A 26,425-nucleotide genomic window follows, 5' to 3' on the forward strand; every position below is an offset into this window, starting at 1 on the left:
TACTTTATTGAAGTGAGCATAAGTGTGTACCATAATGAAATGAGCATTCTTGTGTGTACTTTTTTTAAGTGTGAATACTTGTATGTACTTTATTGAAATGAGGATACGTGTGTGTGTGCTTTATTGACGTGAGCATACTTGTGTGTACTTTATCATAGTCAGCATACTTTGTGTACTTTTTTGAAGTGAGCATATTTGTGTGTACTTTAATGAAGTGGGCATACTAGTGTGTACATTAAGAAGTATGCATACTTGTGTGTACTTTATTGAAGTGAGCATACGTGTGTACCTTAATGAAGTAAGCATTCTTGTGTGTATTTTTTTAAGTGTGAATACTTATGTGTGTACTTTATTGAAATGAGGATACGTGTGTGTGTGTACTTTATTTACTTGAGCATACATGTACACTTTATCATAGTCAGCATACTTTGTGTACTTTTATAATCACAGGTTGTTACCCGCTTGCACAATGACCTGTGATAGCGCTCCATCCTGCAGTGCAGATATAACAGTCTGTTGCCAAAGGAGCTACAACCACAGTGCTAAACAAACATACAGTTAAAGTCATGTACGCATACAAATATAGTTTATTGACAGGGAGATCAAAGAACCTTTTTGTGTGAAAGCAAACTTTTGTTCCACTAGAATGGTGACTTTTTTCTCATAATAACACCTATTTTATTTCATCGTGATGAGTCATCACTCTTCTTCTCATAATACATATTTCTACCTTTTATAATTACTGTATAAGCTTTTTTACACTTCCAAAAAAGCAATTTTTCCATACATTCATACCTTTATTTTCCTTCCACATATATAATTTATACACACACACACACACACGCACACACACACACACACACATGCACGCACGCACGCACGCACACACACACACACACACACACACACACACACACACACACACATTATATATATATATATATATATATATATATATATATATATATATATATATATATATATATATATATATATATATATATATATATATATATATATATATATATATATATATTATATATATTATATATATATAAATATATATCCATCCATCCATTTTCTACCGAAGGGAATAAGCGGCAGAAAATGCATATATGTATATATATATATATATATATATATATATATATATATATATATATATATATATATATATATATATATATATATATACGCTTCCGTCAGTCTACCCCAGGGCAGCTGTGGCTACGAAAGTAGCTTACCACCACCAGGTGTGAATGAATGATGGGTTTTTAACATGTAAAGCGACTTTGGGTACTTAGAAAAGCGCTATATAAATCCCAGGTATTATTATATATACACTACCGTTCAAAAGTTTGGGGTCACCCAAACAATTTTGTGGAATAGCCTTAATTTCTAAGAACAAGAATAGACTGTCGAGTTTCAAATGAAAGTTCTCTTTTTCTGGCCATTTTGAGCGTTTAATTGACACCACAAATGTGATGCTCCAGAAACTCAATCTTCTCAAAGGAAGGTCAGTTTTGTAGCCTTTGTAACGAGCTAAATTGTTTTCAGATGTGTGAACATGATTGCACAAGGGTTTTATAATCATCAATTAGCATTCTGAGCCAATGAGCAAACACATTGTACCATTAGAACACTGGAGTGATAGTTGCTGGAAATGGGCCTCTATACACCTATGTAGATATTGCACCAAAAACCAGACATTTGCAGCTAGAATAGTCATTTACCACATTAGCAATGTATAGAGTGTATTTCTTTAAAGTTAAGACTAGTTTAAAGTTATCTTCATTGAAAAGTACAGTGCTTTTCCTTCAAAAATAAGGACATTTCAATGTGATCCCAAACTTTTGAACGGTAGTGTATATCCATCCATTTCTACCGCTTGTCCCTTTTGGGGCTGGAGCCTATTCATATATATACATTTGTATACTGTATATATATATATATATATATATATATATATATATATATATATATATATATATATATATATATATATATATATATATATATATACTGTTTTCCTTGTATCACATACATATATTTACATACATACGTATATGCACACACACACACAAACACACACACACGCGCACACACCACAACTTTTTGGCCGTAAAATTATAAAAAAAAGTTTAAATAAATCTTTTTTTCTTATAAAATTACAAAACTGTTTTATTATATCATGTTTTTGTTTGTTGTTTAAAAACATGTTTTTTTTTTAACAACTTCTTTCTTACTAACTTTTTTCTCCCATTACTTTATTTTTGTACTTTTTTTTTTCCTTCCAAAATATATTTTTTTCTAAAATATTTTTTTCTCACATTTCTATTTCTTTTAATATTGTGACATTTTTATATGTTATTGTTACTTTCTATCTTAAATAATAACATAATTCTCTCAAAAGTGTTTTTTATTTGCATATTGCATACGTTTTATTGTTTCTAATGTACATTTTTTATCGTAAACTTTTGGATTTTTTTCGCATTAAATTAGAGCTTATTTTTTCTCATGTAATTACTTTTTTTTTCTCATATTGTTCTTTCAAAACTGCAAACAACATGAGCTCAGTTGTCTGAGTTCATGTTGGTCAATACCTTTTATTTCCCTTCACAAAATTATACTCCTTCCCACCCCTGCATATTATTTGTATAATCCTAAAACACACAATTCCACATTTAAACTTGGCTGTGTCAAAATGACAAGAAAGTGAGGTATAAATAACTTTATTAGACACCAATGACAATATAGGTGTCATCAACGGGGACGGTGTGGCGAAGTTGGGAGAGTGGCCGTGCCAGCAATCTGAGGGTTACTGGTTCAATCCCCACCTCCTACCATCCTGGTCATGTCCATTGTGTCCTTGAGCAAGACACTTCACCCTTGCTCCTGATGGGTCCTGATTAGCACACCGCCATCAGTGTCAAAGTGCTTTGAGTTCCTTAAAAAGGTAGAAAAGCGCTATACAATTATAACCCATTTTACCATTTTTACCATCAATACTGTAATATTTCAGGTATTAACTTATGTTAGCAAAGAAGAGAGCCTTAAGTGAATGTGTATAAGTATAAGTACTGTGACTATAAAACCCTTAAGCAGACATTTAGCATGACACACATGTGTGCATGTTTGTGTTTATGATTACACCCTGATGGTCAAGTTGACAACCTCAGCTTGTACTCAAAGCAGGAAATTTGTGTGTGTGTGTGTGTGTGTGTGTGTGTGTGTGTGTGTGTGTGTGTGTGTGTGTGTGTGTGTGTGTGTGTGTGTGTGTGTGTGTGTGTGTGTGTGTGTGTGTGTGTGTGTGTGTGTGTGTGTGTGTGTGTGAACCCGGTGGCCATTGTTCTGCTGTCAGCAAGTCGTCTGTCAGGCCCAGGAGACACACTGCTGACATTTAGCAGGCCGGCCCACAGCATCTCCACCTCTCCTCCTGCTGCTTCCATCAAGCCCCTTCGCTCACTCTGGTTCCCTGTCACTCCTTCATCGTGTCTGTGGCATGACGTGTAAGAGAGTGTGTGTGTGTGTGTGTGTGCATGTGTGTGTGTGTGTGTGTGTTAATGAGTGGGCCTTTAAGGCTATTAAGATAAGATTGGTACGCCCAGAGTTCCTCATTATACGCTTTGCCTCTACACAGAATGTTAATTGGGTGGTGGGTGTTTAACTGGGGGGGAGTGTAGAGGTGGTAGTTATGTGGTAGATCAGCCATATAGAAATAGTATTAGAAAGAGAAGTATGGGAGTCATTAATCCGGTTCATTTGAGTCAAAGGTCTTGTCCATAGAAGACATGCATGACAGGGTAAAACCAAACAAAAAAGCACATGCATGTTAAAGACATGCACATGTTTCCTGATTGTTTAATGTCAGTAGTTTAGTAGAGCACGACCACCACCTACAGGATAAGAATGGAACTGTATGCATATCGCAACTAACCTTTTCTCCTATTATTACTATTGTCATTAATTGAACTCAATTATACAGTTCAAACACCATTCACAACTGGAACAAAACAGTATATTAAAATATATGTTATGTGTTATAGCAAGACTAGCAAGGTTATTACACCAATTTGGCTGCTAACTTATTAATTGGTGGAACATCCCAATTTCACATGGTTATGACTAAATCATGTTCTTCACAACATTTCAAATCATCACAGTCTTTAGGCAAATTGTGATGTATCATGTGTGAGTGTGAATGTTGTCTGTCTATCTGTGTTGGCCCTGCAATGAGGTGGCGACTTGTCCAGGGTGTACCCCGCCTTCCGACCGATTGTAGCTGAGATAGGCTCCAGCGCCCCCCGCGACCCCGAAGGGAATAAGCGGTAGAAAATGGATGGATGGATCATGTTGTATGCATGCATGTTCGAAATAAACCCAAACTCAAACTCAAACTCAAACACTCGCTTCACACTATACCTGATGGATTTGTACTGCCATCTTGTGGCAGAACTTAGAACAACAACTCAGAAAGACCAAGTTGAAAGCTGTTTTAATTTAGAAAAAAGTAAAAATAATATTGATATTTGTTATGGAAATATTGTACAACATAATACTTATTCAATTCAAAGGATGAACTACACACAATAAAATATTAATTCCATCCATCCATCCATTTTCTACCGCTTTGTATATACCGGGTACTGCATTTATTAAACACAATGCCTTGTTAATTCCCATTTAAATCCATTTGTTAGTATAAATCAATCAATCAAAGTTTATTTATATAGCCCTTAATCACAAGTGTCTGAAAGGGCTGATAGTATTTGTGTTGTCTGCCTTTTTGTAAATAATCCAGACGAGGCGTGTTGGCTGAGTTCTAAACGTTTACTCATAAAGCGTGCTCATCACAACATTCTAGCTCCCGGCATGGCCACATACACCACCACATCTCTGGCTACCGCGCATGCTCATAACTCCCGTTGCATGCTGGGTAGTGTAGTTCTTATATTACCTGGAACATAACATCACATCTTCCCCCCTATAAAGAAATAGTGTTTAACTCAACAAAGTGTTATTTTTTTTTGTTTAGCATTGTAACCACATTTGCAATCATTTAATTTTCTCTTTATAGACATCTCTTTCAACAAAGACACATAAACAGTTATGTCAACACTTTTTTTTTTTTTTTTTTTTTTTTTAAACTCTCAAGGCCTCAGAATCCTTAACAAGTCTCAATCAGCCTCTTTGGTGGCTGAACATGTCTCTTCGGTCTAGAGTTAGACAGTCTCTCAACAGCAGGTGACGCGGACGCTGCTGTCAGTCCTTGGTCAGCAAGGTCAGGCTCCGTGTCAGCAAGTTCTGCAGGTCCAGCTGAGTCCTGTTGAGCCTTCTCCTGAGCTGCAATGTTGCCTTCAGTCAGCTGTAGTTGAAGATCCGTGCGGTTCCTTCTCAGAGTCGGTCCATTTTCCATCTGGATCCTATACGAACGTGGAGCAACTTCCTCTTCCACCTGTCCTTTTTGTCTCCAGGTGCCTGTAGAAATGTCTCTGAGACGCACGACGTCTCCTGGCCTCAGCATAGGCAGGTGTTTTGCCGTTCTATCATGCAGCTGTTTTTGCTTCGCTTTTTGTACTTCCTTAGTGTGTCTGATTTTGTGTGCGCCTTTGGGTGTCAGCAAATCCTCGTTGACTGGTAGGTTGGAGCGAATGCGCCTACCCATCAGCATTTGGGCGGGTGACAGTCCATTTTGTAGAGGTGCACTACGGTAGATCAGTAAGCTTTTCTGAAAGTCATCTTTGTCCTGTGATTTTTTTAACAGGTTTTTTACTGTTTTTACAGAGCATTCTGCCAAGCCGTTGGACTTTGGATAAGTTGGACTTGATGTGGAGTGTTGAAACCCCCATTCCTTGGCAAAGGCAGCAAACTCACAGCTAGAAAACTGGGGACCATTGTCGGAAAACAGTTCGCATGGAACACCATGTCTGGCAAAAACAGTCTTTAAATAACTGACAACTGCTTTGCTCGTTGTTGACTGCAACGCTCCAATTTCCGGATAGTTTGAAAAGTAGTCTGTGACTACCACGTAGCTCCTTCCATCAAAGTCAAATAGATCCGTTCCTACTTTGTAGTAAGGTCTGTGGGGCACTGGATGAGTCATCAGTGGCTCCGCTTGTTGTTTTGGCCTGTAAGTTCGGCAAACTCCACATGACGCTGTTGTTTGGCTAATATCCTGATTGATCCTTGGCCAGAACATTACTTCTCTAGCCCTCCTTTTACACTTGACTTCACCGAGGTGGCCTTCGTGTATCTTTTCGAGCATCTGTTTGCGCAGTGAGTACGGAATAACAAATTTGCTCCCTTTTAGCACTATGTCATCCACCACTGTAAGCTCAGCTCTACAATTCCAGTAGTCTTGTATTTTCAAGGGGCAATCCTTTTTGTTGTCAGGCCATCCATTCTGTACTGTGCTCTTGAGTTCTTTCATAGTTTCATCAGCAATAGTCTCTTTCCGTATTTGTTCTGTTCTGTCTGCAGTCACCGGCAAAGATGTCACTACCATATCTACATATGCCTGTATCTCTGTGCTATTATCACTGTCTGCAAGTTCTCTCTTGTCCACTGCTCTAGACAATGTGTCGGCTGTGTACATATATTTTCCTTGTGTATATATCATGTGCACATCATATTTTTGCAGTCGAATTAGCATGCGCTGTATTCGTACTGGACAATCATTCAACGGTTTGTTCATGATAGACACCAACGGTTTATGATCGGTTTCCACTTGAAACATCTGTCCATATACATATTGATGGAAACGCTCACATGCATACAAACTTGCTAACAGTTCTTTTTCAATTTGAGCATACCTGGTCTCTGCACTTGTCAGTGCTCTGGAAGCATAGGCGACAGGTAGCCACTGCTCTTCATGTTGCTGCAGTAGCACTGCTCCCAGGCCGTACTGCGATGCATCTGCCGAGATCCTGGTGCTCTTCTCGGGGTCATAAAACTTTAACACGGGCTCCTGTGTAAGAGTCTCTTTCAGTTTCAGAAAACATTGTTCTTGCTCGTGGGACCATATCCATTCATTCTTTTGTTCAAGAAGACTCCTGAGAGGTGCTGACTGTGTTGACAGTTGTGGGACAAACTTGGCAAGATAGGTGACCATCCCCAGGAAACGTCTGACCTCATCTTTGTTGGTTGGCCTTTCCATGTTGTTGATTGCTGAAGTTTTTCTCGGGTCTGGCTTCACGCCCTCTTCACTCACAACATCTCCCACAAAGGTAAGTGACTTCACTCCAAACTCACATTTTTCTTTGTTAAGTTTCAGGTTCACCTCCCTTGTCTTGTCTAGCACTTGTCTCAGTCTTTCGTCGTGTTCTTTTCGGGTTGAGCCCCACACTATGATATCATCCATCATTGTCTCAACTCCGGGTATGTGCTCAAAAATCATGTGAATGGTCTTATGATATACTTCAGGCGCTGACAAGATGCCGTATGGTAGACGAAGAAACCTGTACCTGCCCTCCGGGGTGTTAAATGTGCACAGTCTTGAACTCTCCTCGCCAAGCTTCATCTGCCAGAAACCTGATGAAGCATCTAATTTGCTGAACCATTTTGCTCCAGCAAATTGTGCCATGATCTCTTCCCTGGTTGGTAACTTGAAATGCTCTCTTCTGATTGCTTTATTTAGGTCTCTTGGATCCAAGCATATTCTTAGGGCACCTGTTTTCTTTTGCACAACAACCAGCGAGCTGACCCATTCAGTTGGCTCATCTATTCTTTTAATGACTCCCAACTTTTCCATTCGCGCTAGTTCATCTTTCAGTTTTTCACGCAGAGCAAATGGGACTTTCCTGCATGGGTGCACAACAGGAAACACATTTTTATCTACACATATTTTATGTAGTCCAGGTAGACATCCAAGTCCTTGAAAGCAGTCCTTATACTCTTCCATGAGTGTGTCCTGAGCATTTGTAGTTTCTTGAGATGTCACCACAAACACTCTTTTGACAAGATTGAGCTTGGTGCATGCACTGAGTCCCAGGATTGGTTGTACACTCATATCCACGATCAGTAGCTGTGCTCTCATTTGTCGACCCTTGTGTTTAAAAGTTGCAATACATCCGCCTTTAACAGGAACTCGTTCTCCAGTGTATCCACTTACTTTGGTTTTTACTGGATGGATTTTGCTCTTTACAGTCAGTGTTTTGTAATCTTCCAAAGATAGCAGGTTTACGTGAGCACCTGTATCTAACTTGAATGGTATTGTTGTCTGATTCACTGTAATTGGAACAATCCATTCTTCTTTTTCAATTGTGCATGCTTGCACCACATTGACAATAAACTCCTCCTTATCATCATCTTCTTCAACTGTGTGAACTTTCTTTCTTGAAGCTGCTTTGCAACACTTTGCATAGTGATTGCTCCTTCCACAGTTGTTACATGTTTTTCCATATGCAGGACAATATTTCGGCTTGTGGCTGCCTCCACATTTACCACATTTAAATTCCATGGATTTGTCTTTTTGATCCTTTTGTTTGGTACACATTTTATTTTTCCATTGTTCTTTATGTATGGCATGCACTGTTGTTTCACCTCTCCGTAGCTCTTTTGCTTGAGCTCTGGTGGTCTCAGCTGCTCTACACATACTGACACACTTATCTAACGTAAGCCCAGTTTCTCGAAGCAGTCTTTCTCTCAGTGCATTATCCATTGTACCACAAACAATTCTATCTCTCACTAATGAGTCTCTCAGAGTGTCAAATTCACATGTTTTGCTTAGCGTGTGAAGCTCTGCCATGTACTGATCAAAAGGTACTCCTTGCTTTTGGTCATGTGTGAAAAACTTATACCTCTCAAATGTCACGTTTTGACGAGGCACAAAGTATTCTTCAAACTTTGTCATTAGCTGTTCCAGAGTCAAATTAGCTTCATCCAGCTGAAAGCTATTATATATGTCCAAAGCATCTTCTCCAATAACATGCAAAAGAATGTGAGCTTTCAGCTTTTCATTATCAGCTCCTGCTCCGCTTGCTGCTAAATATATATTAAATCTTTGCTTAAAACGCTTCCAGTTATCGGCAAGATTAGCATTTAGTAGCATTGGGCTAGGTGGACTTAGCTTTTCCATGGCTGTACTTTGGGGTAGTTACCGGGACTCCACAGCTCTTTGTGTTGTTGGCTTTCCTCCAACTCGGGCACAAGATCCTCTTCTATTCGTTCAATCTGTCCCTTGTCCTCTGTGTCACTTTACCGCCACTCAAAATCTTCACACACGCAGCAAACTCCTCAGGAATGTGGCGTCCTTCGCACGTTTTCACTCACGCGACCGGAGACATCTTCCTTCCGCTCGTCTTTCGTGGCTCCCTCGTGGCAAACATTCCGTCCGACGCTGCTCACGGCCACTTCTGACACCATGTGTTGTCTGCCTTTTTGTAAATAATCCAGACGAGGCGTGTTGGCTGAGTTCTAAACGTTTACTCATAAAGCGTGCTCATCACAACATTCTAGCTCCCGGCATGGCCACATACACCACCACATCTCTGGCTACCGCGCATGCTCATAACTCCCGTTGCATGCTGGGTAGTGTAGTTCTTATATTACCTGGAACATAACATCACAGTATTGATTTGTATTGATTTAAAAACATATTGTAACTAATGATTCATATTATTACAGTGGTTCTTAACCTTGTTGGAAGTACCGAACCCCACCAGTTTCATATGCGCATTCACCGAACCCTTTAGTGAAAAATAATTTTATTTTTATTTTTTTCAAATTCAAGACAAAGTTATATGTTTTTGTTAACACTTTAGTATGGGGAACATATTCTAAGTAACAAAGACTTACTTTAGAGTTTTTTGGACACTAGGGGAACATATTCTAAATAACACAGACTTAATTTAGAGTTATTTGGACACTAGGGGAACATATTCTAAGTAATAAAGACTTAATTTAGAGTTTTTTGGACACTAGGGGAACATATTCTAAGAAATAAAGACTTAATTTAGAGTTATTTGGTTAGGGTTAGGGTTAGGGTTGGAGGGTTAGGGTTATAATAAGGCCATGCCGAATAACTCATTAATAAGTACTTAATAATGACTGGTTAAGAGCCAATATGTTACTAATTTGCATGTTAATAAGCAACTAATAATGGTGAATATGTTCCCCATACTAAAGTGTTACCATGTTTTATTACTGGTGCACAAAATGAACCGTGCATGAACATCACCTTGTTCAAACAACAAAACCAACACAGTGCATAAACTCACAACTAATTACACACCTGCAAATCAGTCTGACTTCTGCTGTTGTCGTATCCGTAATACGCCGATAGGGAGAAGTTTTTCTTTACAGATGAGTCGGGTGTGTTTTGACCTCCGCCAAACCCCTGGGCCCGACTCACCGAACCCCAAGGGTTCGATCGAACCCAGGTTAAGAACCACTGTATTATTATATAAAAACAATAATAATAGGATGTTAATTAAAAAAAAACAATGCTAAAAATAATATTAACTGGTAAATATGTGTAATGTATAACATATTAAATAAACATAATTTATTATGTTTATTATTAGTAGTATTATTATTATCACTATCACTACTGTTATGCCTACTTCCCATTATTTATTAGATTTTTTTATTTGACAAATTATTCAAATAAATAATTAATTATGTTTTGAAATAAAATAATACATCCATCCATCCATCCATTTTCTACCGCTTAATCCCTTCGGGGTCGTGGGGGGCGCTGGAGCCTATCTCAGCTACAACTTAAACAATAAATAATTCCAAATAAAAAAATAATTAGTAAATACATGTAACTTACTAATTTTTAAGTTAAGTAAATATAACTCCAATTTTAAACCCTTTTGTTCTTGATTACATTTTTACTTGAGAAGTAATTTAAACCAATAATAATAGCACATTATATTAATTATGATGATAAAATGTATTTTTTATTGAATGTGAGTAAAAACTTAATGGTTATATAATAATGAAATAATATAATAGTTGTGGTCATTTTCAAAAGTAATTAAGCTATTTGCAATTTGTTGTTGTCTCTGATTTGAATACAGCAGTCATTTCAATTAAGGCACATCTGCAATTATTATTGTTATCAACATATGTTGTAAGTGGTGTGCATGTTTTATTATTGTAAGAGTAGTAATAATGAACACATTTTGTAAAATTAAAATACAAGGTTGTTTTAAAAAAAAAAAGAAAAAAAAAAAGCATTGTTCCGGTATCTGATGACGTAACTCCTGCTGATTGGCGGCCATGTTTGACAGACAGCAAAGTGAAGACCGGATGGACGAAACCATCACTCCCTCACACGTCATAATTAGCTTCTTTCAGTGTGTTTTAGGATTATGATTCCAATGAGGATTGCAATTGTGTGTGTAAATTAGACAGATAGATTACAAATAAGGCTGATCCACGATTAGTTTTGTGTGAAAACAACCAATTTAAGACAAAGGGAACCCCCTTGTTAGTCCACCATGATGGTGCTGCTAATAAACATCCAGAGAGGATGACGACACGGTGAAGATGGACACCTGCGAAGGGACTCGGACAAAAATGAGGATTCTATTTGATTTATGACCTCTATTTGTAATGTTCTTTATCAAAAAATTAAAACAAAAATACGAAAGAGGGGTCATGATGTTAGTGCTGTGGACGATGCTGATCTCCGGTAGCGGATGGCGGGGGGTCGCGCCGAGCCCTACCGACGAGGGAGCACTGCGGGCCGGCCAAGGAGATCATGGAGAGCCGGGCCACCAGGAGCACCATAAGGACTCTTACAGTACCTTCGCCTCTGAGTTCTTAGAGTCCAGATATCTGTCTGATGACAGTGAGTAATACTTTTTTATACTTCTAGATAGATATTTTAGTAGTATATTCTACATATTCGCAGGAAAGGATTTCAGCACCCAGGCCAGCTCCCCCATAGGGTGGCTACCCCAACCCCCATCTGATTGTATTGTGTGTGTATATATATATATATATATATATATATATATATATATATATATATATATATATATATATATATATATATATATATATATATATATATATATATATATATATATATATATAAAACACAGTAGAGAAAAGTGACTTTATACAATGTATTATTGAAGTTTATTTATATAGCCCTTAATCACAAGTGTCTCAAAGGGCTGCACAAACCACGACGACATCCTCGGCTCAGATCCCACATCAGGGCAAGAAAAAACTCAACCCAATGGGATACAATGAGAAACCTTGGAGGGGGACGCAGATGTGGGGAGAGTAGTAATTAGCTTTAGCTAAGGTAAGCATGCGTTTATAAGTTATTAAACTATCACTACATGCTTGATGGAAAACCTCAAGTTTAGTCGCACGCCATTTGCGTTCCAGCTTTCTACATGATAGTTTAAGAGCTTTAGTTTCTCCTGTAAAACAGGGGGTACGCCTTTTAGGGGCCTTTTTTAGTCTTAGCGGTGCTCTACTATCAATGGTGTCGCGCAGGGCATCGTTAAAGTTTTTGGTGAGGTTATCGATAGAGACCACATAATTTGGGATTGGCGCCATTACCGAAGGCAGTAGGCCAGCAAGAATCATAATTGTGACAGCATTAATGTGGTGCCTGCTAAAGTAGTTATTATTAGTAGCTTGTTGACAATGAGTCAGAACTTCGAATTTTATAGGTAATAATCGGACATTACTTTAGTGTACGGAGTACCATAACTTTAGACGTGGTAACTCCCCGGACAAGGACAAGATCTATCTTATTACTGTTGCTATGCGTGGGTTCATTTATTATTTGTGTAAGACCACAGCTATCAATTATAGTCTGGAGCGCCACGCATGAAGGGTCTGATGGGGTATTCATATAGTTAATAAAATCCCCCAATATAATCATATTGTCGGCATGCGTCACTAGTTTAGCGACAAACTTTGAAAATTCACTGATAATGTCCGAATAGGGCCCAGGGGGGCGGTAGATAACAGCCAGGTGGAGAGGTAGCGGTGTGACATACCTCATAGTAAGCACTTAATATGATTTATATTCATTACTTAGGTTAGGGGTAAGGTTAAGGTTTTCATTGTATAATAGTGCGACCCCCCTCCCCTCCCCCTTTTAAGGGGACGGGCAATATGTGCATTCATATAGTGAGGAGGAGATGCCTCATTAAGCGGGAAATATTCATCTGGTTTGAGCCAGGTTTCGCTGAGACGTTAAGATTGTTGTCTCTAATGACCTCATTAACTAATAACGTTTTGGGAGACAAGGATCTTATGTTTAAAAAGCCCATATTTTAGATAGTGGGTTGTTTTGAGGATTTTTTGTTAATATTATCCGTAGTAGTGATATTAATAACGTTACTTTTATTTTGTGTAGTGCGCCTTAAACAATTTTGACCATATCTAGGAAATGATATGAGGGAATCTTCAGATTGTTTGCTTGGTGCTGCGATAAACTGAATGCATCATAATTTTCATATTTCCAGCATACTTTGTAGAGGACTGACACAAGGATCAATGATGAATCCCTTACATTTTACAAGGAATATACTCACAATGGCATTGAAGCAACATTATGGCACCTCCTGTTTGTTAGATATCATCTACATCAGGGATTCTCAAACTGTAGTAGGTGGGCTCTATCTAGTGGTACACTAAATAATTACTTATTTAAATGTTTAAACACAATGTTACTGTTCAAACTGTGTGTAATATTACAGTAGGCAAAACATTAAATATAATTGTTAAATTAAACCTCTGCCATGTTTGTAATGAATATGTAGGCCTAGTACGCTACTGTATTTTAATGTTGGTCAATATGGTGGTACTTGGAGAGCCACTGGGACAGCACAGTGGCACAGTAGTTAGTGCGCGTGCCTCACAATAGGAAGGTCCTGTGTGTTTCTGTGTGGAGTTTGCATGTTATCCCCGTTCTCCGGTTTCCGCTCACCTCCAAAAACATGCACCTGGGGATAGGCTGATTGCCAACACTAAATTGGTCCTAGTGTGTGAATGTGAGTGTGACTGTTGTCCATCTGTGTTGGCCCTGCCATTAAGTGGTGACTTGTCCAGGGTGTACCCTGCCTTCAACCAGAGTGCAGCTGGGATGGGCTCTTGATGAAGGTCTTTAGGGTCCTGTTAGTTGGTTCCAGGTACTCCAATATCCGTGTTTGTAGGATTGAGTCGTAGGTGAACAGGTTGGTGCTCAGCAAATTGGCTGGTATTTGGCTCCCTTGGTGTTATTTTTAATACCTTTCTGTGCTCTGCTCATGTATTCATTTGCCTACTCGTCTGTTATGATGCCTGATAGGAGCTCCCATACGGTGCTATAAGGCATGTTCTTGGTCAGTAGTTCGATGGTTCTGTTTCTGGAGTCTTTCAGGATGAGGACTATCCTGAATTTGGGTTGCCCGCTGTGGACATGTCCCTGATGTTAGCAGCTGTTTTATTTGGCTGGGTCTATTCTAGGGATGTAACGATATAAGGTAATAATGATAACCTCAATAAAATTCCCGGCGGTTAGTGTTATCATTTTAAATTGAAATTATTGAAAAAACGTGATTGATAACTGCACAGAGTGACTAGTGCCAGCTCGCTAGCTTAAATGCTAACATAAAAACAAGAGACCTTAACGTCTTTCCCCATTAAGGAACAACATACCCCAATTCAAACTTATATAAACACATTACTGTCTGAGTAACCAAGATATTCAATTGTGAACTTTGAACCTACAAGCTGTGCTCTTTTAGACAGAGAGATTGTTCCATACTCAGAGGAATACAATACAGAAGTGTTTTATGGTGCGTTTAAGGACCACTGAACAGAGTAGGATGCCACAAGGAAGTAATGATTGATTTTATTTGTTACTCATTTACAATTAAAGCTTAAATAATATAAGACTACAACACTCCCAGTGAAGCATAAGAAACACAAACTATGAAAAAATTGTGGCTTTTCTAACAACGTGTTTGTTTTAGTTTAAAAATAATAACTTGGTCAACAGATTTCAGTGTCTGTATAAATACTTTTTTACCACATTCTACAATACCGCAATAATAATAATAATAATAACAGGGATGATTTTGGCCAGGATAACTGAAATATGAAATATAATAAATAAGTATAATGAAAATAATGAAATAACATAACTGAATATAAAATGTTCATATCGTCCATCACTAGTCTTACAATTTTCCAATCTACCAATCTTACTAAAATATATACAGGGTGACCCCAAAAAACAGAACCCTTTCAAATCTTATTAAATCCTCCAAAGGTCCAACAAATTTCAGGAAACTTGTTGACCCTAAACTTCAATCTGTTTCTGATCATTTCCCAACGTTTCAGTTATCTTGGTCTCTTTGCATAAAAGTTTGTGTTCTTTCCAAAATACGCACCAATGGGTTCCGCAGAGTTGGTGGCAAAGTTGTATACGTCGCATAAAATTGTCAATTACTGTAACACATTCCTCTTTGGGATTTTAGAATTGATATATTGCACAGTCCCATACTCTCCGACCATCCGAAACCCAGTCAAAGATTCAGTTTTTTGATGGATCATGACGACTACGGTGTATGATTTGTTGGAGAAATAGGCCTCTACGCAAAATATACTGTATATTGCTATGAGCTGATTGTTGATAGCAATAGAGCAATACAGACCAAATGAGATTGTGGTATAATCAATCGTTTGTCATAATTGCACAACTGTGCGTTGGGGAGACACATTGCTTATGTTGCATCTTTGCAGGTTATCCATTTCCCACCGCTCCACCTGTGGACCCGTTTGCCAAAATCAAAGTGATCGACTGTGGAGTGACCAAAGGATGCATCAGGTGAGAGCAAAGCAGCAAATGTCTCTTGAACAAAAAACACACACCCAGTGTACTGTTCGATTGACTTGTGTATGTGGTGTGTGTGTGTGTGTGTGTGTGTGTGTGTGTGTGTGTGTGTGTGTGTGTGTGTGTGTGTGTGTGTGTGTGTGTGTGTGTGTGTGTGTGTGTGTGTGTGTGTGTGTGTGTGTGTTCAGGTATGGAAAGCCCGGCTGCGACGCTGAGACATGTGACTACTTCCTGAGTTACCGTCGCATCGGTACAGATGTAGAATATGAGATGAGTGCAGACACTGACGGCTGGGTGGCTGTAGGTTTCTCCTCTGACAAGAAAATGGTGAGCAGCTAGTCTGAGGGCAGCTCTCTTTAGAAAAATATTAGGTAATTTTCAGAGGTGGGTAGTAACGCGCTACATTTACTCCGTTACATCTACTTGAGTAACTTTTGGGATAAATTGTACTTCTAAGAGTAGTTTTAATGCAACATACTTTTACTTGTACTTGAGTATATTTATAGAGAAGAAACGCTACTTTTACTCCGCTCCATTTATCTACATTCAGCTCGCTACTCGCTACTGATTTTTATCGATCTGTTAATGCACGCTTTGTTTGTTTTGGTTTGTCAGACAGACCTTCAAAGTAGGATCTATCGCATGCCTGCGTTTCACCAATCAAATGCAGTCACTGGTGACGTTCGACTCCGTTTCACCAATCAAACAGAGCCAGGCAGTCACATGATTAACTGCACATAAAGTTTCAGCGGCAAACAACAACAAGCTTAAGCTTACATGAACTCAACATTAAATTTGAGGAAGCACATCGCGGTAAGTAACGTTAGTAGATATTTTGGCTGATGTTAGCTTCCCTGCTATGAATTACTGTCAAATGTACATCGTGTGGGGACATTTATTAACGCACTGCAGCCTCATAGACAGACAGATAGAGACACACTCACTCACACACACACACACGCATGCGTAGAAACACCAACCAGAAGTGCACAGTGTGTTCTCAGGTGCAGCCTACACCTATCAGTTTATGGTTTGCGTAAAGGATAACTTGTTATTTTCCTTTGTAATCTCTGCCTACTGAGCCTATGGTGCTGTTAAGTTATTGTGGCTCAATTTGCCTTAATTTTTTAATGTTAATGTATTATTATTTAATATATATTATTGTTTTAGTTGCTTAAGAGATATTCCTGGCTCTGAATTTGCTCATTGCTATTTTTATGTTTTTGTGCATTATTTGTTGCCGTCATCATTAAACGAACAGGTTACTCATCAGTTACTCAGTACTTGAGTAGTTTTTTCACAAAATACTTTTTACTTTTACTCAAGTAAATATTTGGGTGACTACTCCTTACTTTTACTTGACTAATAAATCTCTAAAGTAACAGTACTCTTACTTGAGTACAATTTCTGGCTATTCTACCCACCTCTGGTCATTTTACACTAAAAGTTCAGGAACTTTAAGTTTCTGGAACCTCTAGTTACTGGAAGTAAAGGTTCCTTCAGAAGTGTGTACTTTGTGTTTTCACCACATTTCACAGTTCTGGATACACTGTAAAAAAAAAAAAAAAGCCACACAATTTACGTTAAAATACCAGCAGCTGTGGTTGCCAGGAATTCACCGTAAAACTATTTAGGGCCCATATTAGTGTTGCCAATCAGCCTATATGTCTTTGGAGGAAGCCGGAGTACCTGGAGAGAACCCACGCAGTCAGGGGGAATCAAACTCAGGACCTTCTCACGGTGAGGCACGAACTCTAACCACTGCGCCAACCTGTTATAAACACTAGCATCTGCGAAATTCCTGTGTTTCCGAGACATGTGAGCGTTATATGATGATTTTAACTAGAACGTTTTTGTACGACGTTTCACTGGGTAAACCACAACACGGCCTTTCGCAACATGTTCCTTCAAGAGAGCTGCTAAAACCGAACCTTAAATGCCCCGTATCTGATAAATAGCTGCTTGCAGCAAGTTCCAACACTCTTAAACACACAGCCTGGTTCATTTCGATGCAGTTTACAATGAAGCGCATAGACATAACCCGTCAACTTCTGAAACGACTTTCCACAAAAATACAAGAAAACATGTTGTTAGCCAAAAATTAACTAGGCTAATGCTTTAACATAAACCCCTAAACAATTAGGTATGCTCTACATTTAAAAGTACAATCTCCAAAATCTTTAATTTAGACAGAATAAAGTAAAGTTTAGACTCGTTGCATGCTTGTGACATTACAATATTTGCAAATGCATCGTACATTTTTTTTTACATTTTCACAGTAAAGTCATGTGTTTTCTACATATTATAACCATAGTAATTAAAGGCCTACTGAAATGAAATGTTTTTATTTAAATGGGGATAGCAGATCTATTCTATGTGTCATACTTGATCATTTCGCGATATTGCCATATTTTTGCTGAAAGGATTTAGTATAGAACAACGACGATAAAGATCGCAACTTTTGGTATCTGATCAAAAAAAGGCTTGCCCCTACCGGAAGTAGCGTGACGTAGTCAATTGAACATATACGCAAAGTTCCCTATTGTTTACAATGATGGCCGCCAGAAGTGAGAGATTCGGACTGAGAAAGCGACGATTTCCCCATTAATTTGAGCGAGGATGAAAGATTTGTGGATGAGGAAAGTGCAAGTGAAGGACTAGTGGGGAGTGGAAGCGATTCAGATAGGGAAGATGCTGTGAGAGGCGGGGGTGACCTGATATTCAGCTGGGAATGACTACAACAGTAAATAAACACAATACATATATATACTCTATTAGCCACAACACAACCAGGCTTATATTTAATATGCCACAAATTAATCCCACATAAAAACACCTAGGTGTTTGTTATGATAGCTCCTAGCTACTAGCTACTAGCTCGAGCTAGTTATAGCTCGAGCGGTATATGGACGGGATCCCGTCCATAAAACCCGCCAATACAATTCAAACACCTGCACAACACACACACACACTCAGCCCAAAGGACCGTTCACCTAACCCAAGGTTCATAAAGCTTATATATTTAACCAAAATTACGTACATGGCACGCACGTACGGGCAAGCGATCAAATGTTTGGAAGCGCGCGGGTGGGACCTGATATTCAGCTGGGAATGACTACAACAGTAAATAAACACAAGACATATATATACTCTATTAGCCACAACACAACCAGGCTTATATTTAATATGCCACAAATGAATCCCGCATAAACTCCTAGCTACTAGCTAGGTCAAGCCATACCACGTGGAGGTTGCTCCTCTCTCTTTTGGCACGCTGTATCTGATCCCAAATCACGGATGCATGCTCTATGCACCCCGGAAAGCCTGGCAGTCCGGCTTTTTGACAGCTTGTATCGATGTAGCAGTTGTTGCTGAGGAAGCTGGATATCCTTTTTGCCAGGACAGAGAAAAATACTTTTCCCTCCACGTTCAGTAAAGCAATTGTCCTGAACTGGCTGATGTTGGTTGAATTTTGCTCCTTGGGGATGAATATTCCAACTGCCTCTTGCCACTCCGCTGGAATGGATTGCTTCTTCCACACAACACTCATGAACTTCCACAAGATTGTGGTCACTTGCGGACAGTTTTTATACACCTTGTAAGGAAGCCCGTTTGGTCCTGGTGCAGAGGCTGATCTGGCTTTCTTAAGGACTTCTTTAATCTCGCTCAGCCTAGGTGAGGAAGTGTCGAATGGGGTCTCTGGGGGCTCTGGAGGTGGCACATGGCCTGGTGAGCCAAGTGGTGTATCTTTGGCTGCATCCGTATACTGGACCTTGATGTGTTGTTCCAGATCCTCTTTCGCGATGGACAGCTTGCCACTTCGCTTTTCGTCCAGGAGCTGACGGGCAAACCGGAAAGGATCCTTGAAGAAGTCTTTTCTTTCCTTCTCCTTTCGTTTCCGGTGCCTTCTGAGTCTCTCTGCCCGACGCAGCTTGACAAGACGCTGCTTGAGATCATTCCATAGCACTTTGAGGCCTTCTTTTTCCTCCGCGGCTGTTTTCCTCCACCTCTTACGCAACTGGCGCCTGTTGGTTATAAGCCCCTTGATGTCCCTCTCCCTCCGTCCTTTGTGCCTCTGGGCTGTGGCTCGCTTGGTCGCGCTCTCTCCGAACTTCTCTCTGCACTCCTCATAAATGATGTTACTCAGCGAGGTTAGTTTACGCTCAACCGTCCCTCGCAGGGAATGCTCCAGTACTCCTCTCAGGTGATCATCAAGCTTGCGCCATTCTGCTTGGTTGTTTGCCTTCGGCCACTTGATCTTCTTGCGCCTTTCTGGATGTTTGCGTTGGCTCTCTGACTGTGCAACTCTCTGGGGGACTGCATGAGCTTCGCTCTCGGGTGCTGCATTCATCTCCCCTCCTGCTTCCACTGCCGTTTCCCCCTCAGCATTGCTGGGACCCTCTGCACTGTGGTTTGTCACCTGGCATTGGGTCTCTTCCGTCTGACCTGCCGAAGCAGCGCGGTTATGCTGGTCGGGAGTACTCCCACACTTCATTCTCCCTTGATGAATCCGCAGTCCTTTAAAAGAAGTCACCTTCTGCCACCCGCATTTACACTTCCGGAGAACCTTCTCGTTGTCGTTTTCCGTTCCGTTTGTCACCGTTTGATCCGTCAGAATAGGCCCATCTTCCATCCCGCCTCTCGGAGGGCCTTCGGGTTGTTTCTTCTTATGCCTTTTCGTAGTCAGTTTGTAGGTGCTTCCTCATGAGGAAGCAAGTGGGTAAGGTGACTAACCGCCCACTCCTGGTACGGTCTCTCCCGTCGTCCACCGGTCTTATAAGTTAACCCGGTCGTATTGGCATGTGTTGCAATGTCAAGATTTCATCATTGATATATAAACTATCAGACTGCGTGGTCGGTAGTAGTGGGTTTCAGTAGGCCTTTAACTTGTTACATTAGCATTCTGTTCACTCGTGTTGAGGTTGGTAACTACACAAATCACATGTCACTAACTATTTTTACATGTACCAATAAAGTAAAAAGTGAACATTTGATGTGATTTACCTTCGTTCCACTTGTTTACTGCCTCCTTTATTTCACATTCATCCAACAAAGTTTCAGAGAAGTAAGCAGCTGAGGTTGCCACTTCGAGTCTGGCTGAATACTTCATACTCTTCTGTAAGTACTTTTAAAATAATCTGTCCCCTTCTCGAACTTTGGCGTACCAAAATTAAGTTTGTAAAAAGATAATAAACAACATTAAACTGCATATAGTTTAAAGACTACGGCTGAGTAAAAACACTGCAAGATAGTTCCACTGATCAGCGGTCTTCCGCACACAGATGCCCCACAAAAGTTCCTGCAAGTCGAGAGTTCCTTTTGGGGTTTTTTCTTCGTTGTCTAATATGTTGTGATAGAATTACACAAGAAATGGGACGTAAACAAATTGTCCTGGCCTGCTCCGTAATGGCGGTCGTGTGTTTGAAAAAATAAGTTTTAGGAATGCCCCCGACTGTGTTCAAACAATCAGCGGCCGATAGCACAGCCCGCCCCCTCAAAAGTTTCAAGAACCTTCCAAAAGTCTCACCTCGCTGGCAGAAACTGAAATAAATGATAATAAATGGGTTATACTTGTATAGCGCTTTTCTACCTTCAAGGTACTCAAAGCGCTTTGACAGTATTTCCACATTAATCCATTCACACACACATTCACACACTGATGGCGGGAGCTGCCATGCAAGGCGCTAACCAGCAGCCATCAGGAGCAAGGGTGAAGTGTCTTGCCCAAGGACACAACGGACGTGACTAGGATGGTAGTAGGTGGGGATTGAACCCCAGTAACCAGCAACCCTCCGATTGCTGGCACGGCCACTCTACCAACTTCGCCACGCCGTCCCTAAAATAGTTCCTAAATAATAATAATAATAATAATTCAATCTAACCGGGTAGTTTTGGGTGGAAACACAGGGGAAACTTTACTTACCTGGGTAAATGTGAAAGTTCCTGAAAAGGTTTCAGCGGTGGAAAAAGGCAATTGTCAATGGATACAAGATCTATCATACATCTCAGCAAGCATCTTTTTTACAGTATGTATTTTCAAAGAACTATAGAAATAACAAGTGGATACGATTTACGAACTGAATAAGTTGTTGAACGGGGATTGTAAATAGTAAGGTGTGTACATCAAAGCAAATGTATCCATAAAAAACAACGTAAACATAAATAATGGATTCCAGCCTCGACAAAAGTCCATATTTTAGTAAGGGTTTGTACACTTTGAACACAATACCGTATATCAAACAAACTTAAGGGGATGATGTATCCACTTTCTATTTAATAAAGTCAAAACAACAACAACTACCGTATTTTTCCACTATAAGGCACACTTTCAATCATTTAATTTTCTCAAAAATCGATGTTGTAATGTTGTAAACCCGGTGCGCCTAATGTACGTATTAATTCAGGTTAAGCTTACCGACTTCGAAGCAATTTTATTTGGTACATGGTGTAATAATAAGTGTGACCAGTATATATACAGCATATACAGTACATAAGAGATACGTGTGGATTGCAGGTTGACAGACGTCTGTTCAACAAATGATGCTAGCAAGTACCCGTAAGCAAGCGACACTAAAACTTTGATGTTTCATTGGGAATAGAGAACATTACACATGGCGCTCAAAAATCTGTCAAAATGTTTTAGTACAACTTTGGTAAGCTATGAAGCCTCACTACTTGACCCAAAAATGTCACCTATTAGGAGACATATTATCTGGTGTTTTGTTTCACAATGTTATGCAAAACCAACTTTTCTTACCTGGTGGTACCTGCTGATGTGTATTTGGGATCTGCATAAGTACCGCCATTGTAGTCCGCACCATAGTCAATAAGCTCCTTCTTTTTCTCTATCCTCTTGTTATGGGGCATTCATTCTCCGCTGTTGCCATTTCTAATATTAAGTAGTGTACAGTTCTAATTTATATTTGTCAGTAGACTCCATATGGATGGGGAGAAGACGCTGTCGAAGTGGAGGCACGTAAATAAGACCTCCCACAAAAGGCGCATTCTAAAGAGACGGTGAAAAAGCAGCTTAAATATGATCTGTAAAACATAATTTATGCAACATTTTCACCAAATAATCACCATTACTTGTTATGCAGACCACAAGAAAATGTTTCAAATGTAGAAAAAAAAATCATAATATGACTCCTTTAATGGGGCTTATACATTTGTAATTCGGTGCACCTTTTGTATGAGAATAGACCTGAAAGATGCACCCTATGGTCCGAGAAATACGTTAGCTGAACTGTCCTCGCATGCAGCCGCACTGCTGACAGACACACACATTGTCGCTAGCCCTGTGGTGTCACAGACTGAAATCACAAAACTCCTTAACTTTAACAGCCAGGTCACTACAATGGTTAGGAATAAAAAATAAAATTCACTTTACCTTGTCGGTTAATACTGTTTGCGTGCAATGGAAATGGAAGGGAAGGGGAGGGGGAAGGCAGTGTCGACAACGCTACGGATACTTCCTGAATGTTTCAGACCACACATTGCTTGTCTATTGCTGCCTTTAGACACAAATTGAGCTAACAAAACTAGAAACATGTTGTAAAATGGCTAAAAACACACCAAAAGCACACAAAGTAGCATAATAGCTAACAGCAGCATTCAGATGATGGAATGAGCAGTGAGCACCAGAGATCGACCCACCCGCCCAAAATGGATGTGTTGCCGAGCACAAAATGGCTGCGCTGCAGGCACACAGTGGGTGGATGAAATGTTCGTACACAGAGACAAGGCCCGTTCACCACAGCATATTTTTATTCGGCCTGTGGTTCGTAAATAGAAACGTTCATAACTTGAGTGGTTTGTAAATTGAATAAATGTAATTTATTGTAAATGTAAATTTGTAAATTGTAAATTTTAACCTGCTCAGTGGCCTTGTGGTTAGAGTGTCCTGAGATCGGTAGGTCGGGAGTTCAAACCCCGGCCGAGTCATACCAAAGACTATAAAAATGGGACCCATTACCTCCCTGCTTGGCACTCAGCATCAAGGGTTGGAATTGGGGGTTAAATCACCAAAATGATTCCACCGCTGCTGCTCACTGCTCCCCTCACCTCCTAGGGGGTGGAACAATGGGATGGGTCAAACGCAGAGAGTAATTTCACCACACCTAGTGTGTGTGTGTGACTATCAGTGATACTTTAACTTTAACTTTTGAGATTCCACTTTACTCTACAGTAGTCAGTTTGTATAAATAACTGTATATAAAGGTTTATAAGGCTGTCAACATTTTCTATACATTTCCCCAACACTGTCCTCTGTCTTTGTTTGAAATCACAACAACAACTCTCCTTTAACCAATGTAGTTTTTTTGCATTTTAAATCAATTTTAAATTGATCAAATAACTTACTTTTCTAGTTGGAAGTTTTGCTTTTCACTTTTTTTCCACTTTCCTGACAGCTCAGGAAGTTGACTCACGGCCTTTTATTTGGCATTGGTGAAAAAATTTGAAGACGAAATATAGTATATATAGAAGAATACAGTGGAATCCATTGATTCAGTCCCGTTTATGTCAGCAGCCCGTCTTTGTCGACCAACCCATCAATTCCTGGTCCGCCGTGTTATTATTACAAAAAAAGTTAAGGATAATTTAGACTGTTTTGAATGTTTTATATCCTTTGCTTATTTCCACAGGGCGGCGATGATGTCATGGCCTGCGTCCATGACGATAATGGCCGCGTACGCATCCATCACTTTTACAACGTTGGCCAGTGGGCAAAGGAGATCAAGAGAAACCCTGCCAGAGACGAGGAGGGCATCTTTGAGAGCAACCGCGTCACCTGTCGCTTTAAGCGTCCTCTGTATGTCCCCCGCGAGGAAACACTTGTGGACCTCCACCTGTCGTGGTACTACCTGTTTGCATGGGGGCCTGCCATACAAGGTCAGTGTCAGCCACCGCGGGACTTTTTGCCTTTTTCCATCCCTCTTGAACATCATCACTATTGTCCCCCAGGCTCCATCACAAGACACGACATCGACAATCCTCCTGTGAGCGACCGCATGATCAGTATTTACAAGTACGAGGACATCTTCATGCCTTCCACTGCCTACCAGACCTTCAATTCCCCCCTCTGCTTACTGCTCATAGTAGCCCTCACCTTCTACTTGCTGATGGGAACACCGTGAAGACAGAGGCGGAGGAAGAGAAGATGTAGCAGCAATAAAAACAAGTGGCCATTTTGTTTTTGTCAGGAGACACGGCATTAGATATATATCTGAAACACACTACAGCTACACTACAGTATATTCTAAAGGTGCCATACGCTAAACTCACTTGAGAAAGGCCAGTTTTTTTTGCAGCTTTATTCAAATTATGAGGACGTGTGGATAAATTCACGGCATGCGCTCGAACATCCCCACAGAGAAGCAAAAAAGAGCAGATGGCGAATGTTCACTGGCTCGTGATGAACTTCACTGAGGGGAGAAATTACCTAATAACAGCCTGCATCTTTTCATGACTTGATCACCCATTTTCTCTGATTGGCCATTTTTCTATAACTACCAGTGTGCATTTAATTTGTGAAAGACCTTCATTATTTTTGCCAGGCTTGACTAATTTATATGCATTAATTATTTTTTAACAATAATTTTATTTTATAAACATTGCCAGATGTTTGTTGGGCAGTATGTTGACTGTGTTTTACAATGAGAGAGACCGCTAGCTCAGATAATAAATGCAATAACTTACGGCGCCTCTCCCATTAAAGCAGCATACATGATGCCTACATAACACTATTAGAATATTTCAATAAAAATGTGTTGATAGTCTATAATGAGTCCTGTTCATCACTCCATGCACACTATAAACTGCTTAGATGATCAGTTCTCTACTATAGTACCACTAGCGGTATGTGGGCTTCTAGTCAGTGCACAGGTGTCAAACTCAAGGCCTGTGGCCCAGATCTGTCATTTAATGTGGTCCACCATTTCATTTATTGTAGTCTGCCTCTTCATTTATGTGGCCACCATGTCATTTAGGACGGTGACCCCTCCATGTCATTTAACGTGGTTCAACACATAATTAAATTGGCCTCACACATCAATTAATGTAGTCCGCCATGTCATTTATGTGGCCCACCACATCATTTAATGTGGACCGGTACATCATTTATATGTGGCCCACAACTGCATTAACATAATTTAAGCAGTCTGACACATTATTTAATTTGGTTTGTCAAAACAAATTTATGTCGCCAGCCACATAATTAAAAGTGGTCCACCACATGATTAAATGTGGTACGCCACACCATGTGGTCAGCCGGATCATTTAAAGGGAGCCTATTATGCAAAACCAACTTTTCTTACCTACTGGTACCTGTTTTTATGTATTTGAAGTGAATGCCATTTATATAGCACTTTTCTCTATAGTGATTTATAGCGCTTTACATTGTGAAACCCATTATCTAAGCAACATTTAAACCAGTGTGGGTGGCACTGGGAGCAGGTAGGCAAATTGTTTTGCCCAAGGACACGACAGTGACTAGGATGGCGGAGGCGGGGATCAAACTTGGAACCCTCAAGTTGCTGGCATGGCCGCTGTACCAACCGAACCACAGGATTTGCATAAGTCACAAAATTGTGAACTCAAACCATGGAAGCAAGGCGAAGATATTTA

General features: G+C 39.8%; 3 protein-coding genes across 4 annotated transcripts in view; 1 reads left to right on the forward strand and 2 right to left on the reverse strand.

Moving 5' to 3' along the window:
* sec61b (SEC61 translocon subunit beta) overlaps positions 1-26,425 on the reverse strand; it is a 288,067-nt gene that overhangs the window by 74,753 nt on the left and 186,889 nt on the right. The window lies entirely within an intron of this gene.
* Positions 4,785-9,540, reverse strand: LOC133659956 (uncharacterized protein K02A2.6-like). Of its 2 annotated transcripts, XM_062062903.1 has the most exons (2): positions 5,517-9,540; positions 5,274-5,478 (listed from the first exon to the last, which is right to left on the reverse strand). In XM_062062903.1, exons 1-2 carry the CDS (start codon positions 9,074-9,076, stop codon positions 5,424-5,426), a joined length of 3,615 nt encoding a protein of 1,204 aa, XP_061918887.1. In that variant the 5' UTR covers positions 9,077-9,540; the 3' UTR covers positions 5,274-5,423. The 2 variants fall into 2 exon arrangements, with proteins under 2 accessions (XP_061918886.1, XP_061918887.1); XM_062062902.1 differs by having other exon boundaries at positions 4,785-9,532.
* On the forward strand, positions 11,295-25,014 carry LOC133660617 (DOMON domain-containing protein FRRS1L). Its single transcript, XM_062064184.1, has 5 exons — positions 11,295-11,800; positions 15,709-15,793; positions 15,988-16,126; positions 24,445-24,691; positions 24,764-25,014. The coding sequence occupies exons 1-5, from the start codon at positions 11,563-11,565 to the stop codon at positions 24,934-24,936; spliced, it is 882 nt and encodes a 293-aa protein (XP_061920168.1). The 5' UTR covers positions 11,295-11,562; the 3' UTR covers positions 24,937-25,014.

Source organism: Entelurus aequoreus, linkage group LG11 (assembly GCF_033978785.1).
Source record: "Entelurus aequoreus isolate RoL-2023_Sb linkage group LG11, RoL_Eaeq_v1.1, whole genome shotgun sequence".
Taxonomy (NCBI): Eukaryota; Metazoa; Chordata; class Actinopteri; order Syngnathiformes; family Syngnathidae; genus Entelurus; species Entelurus aequoreus.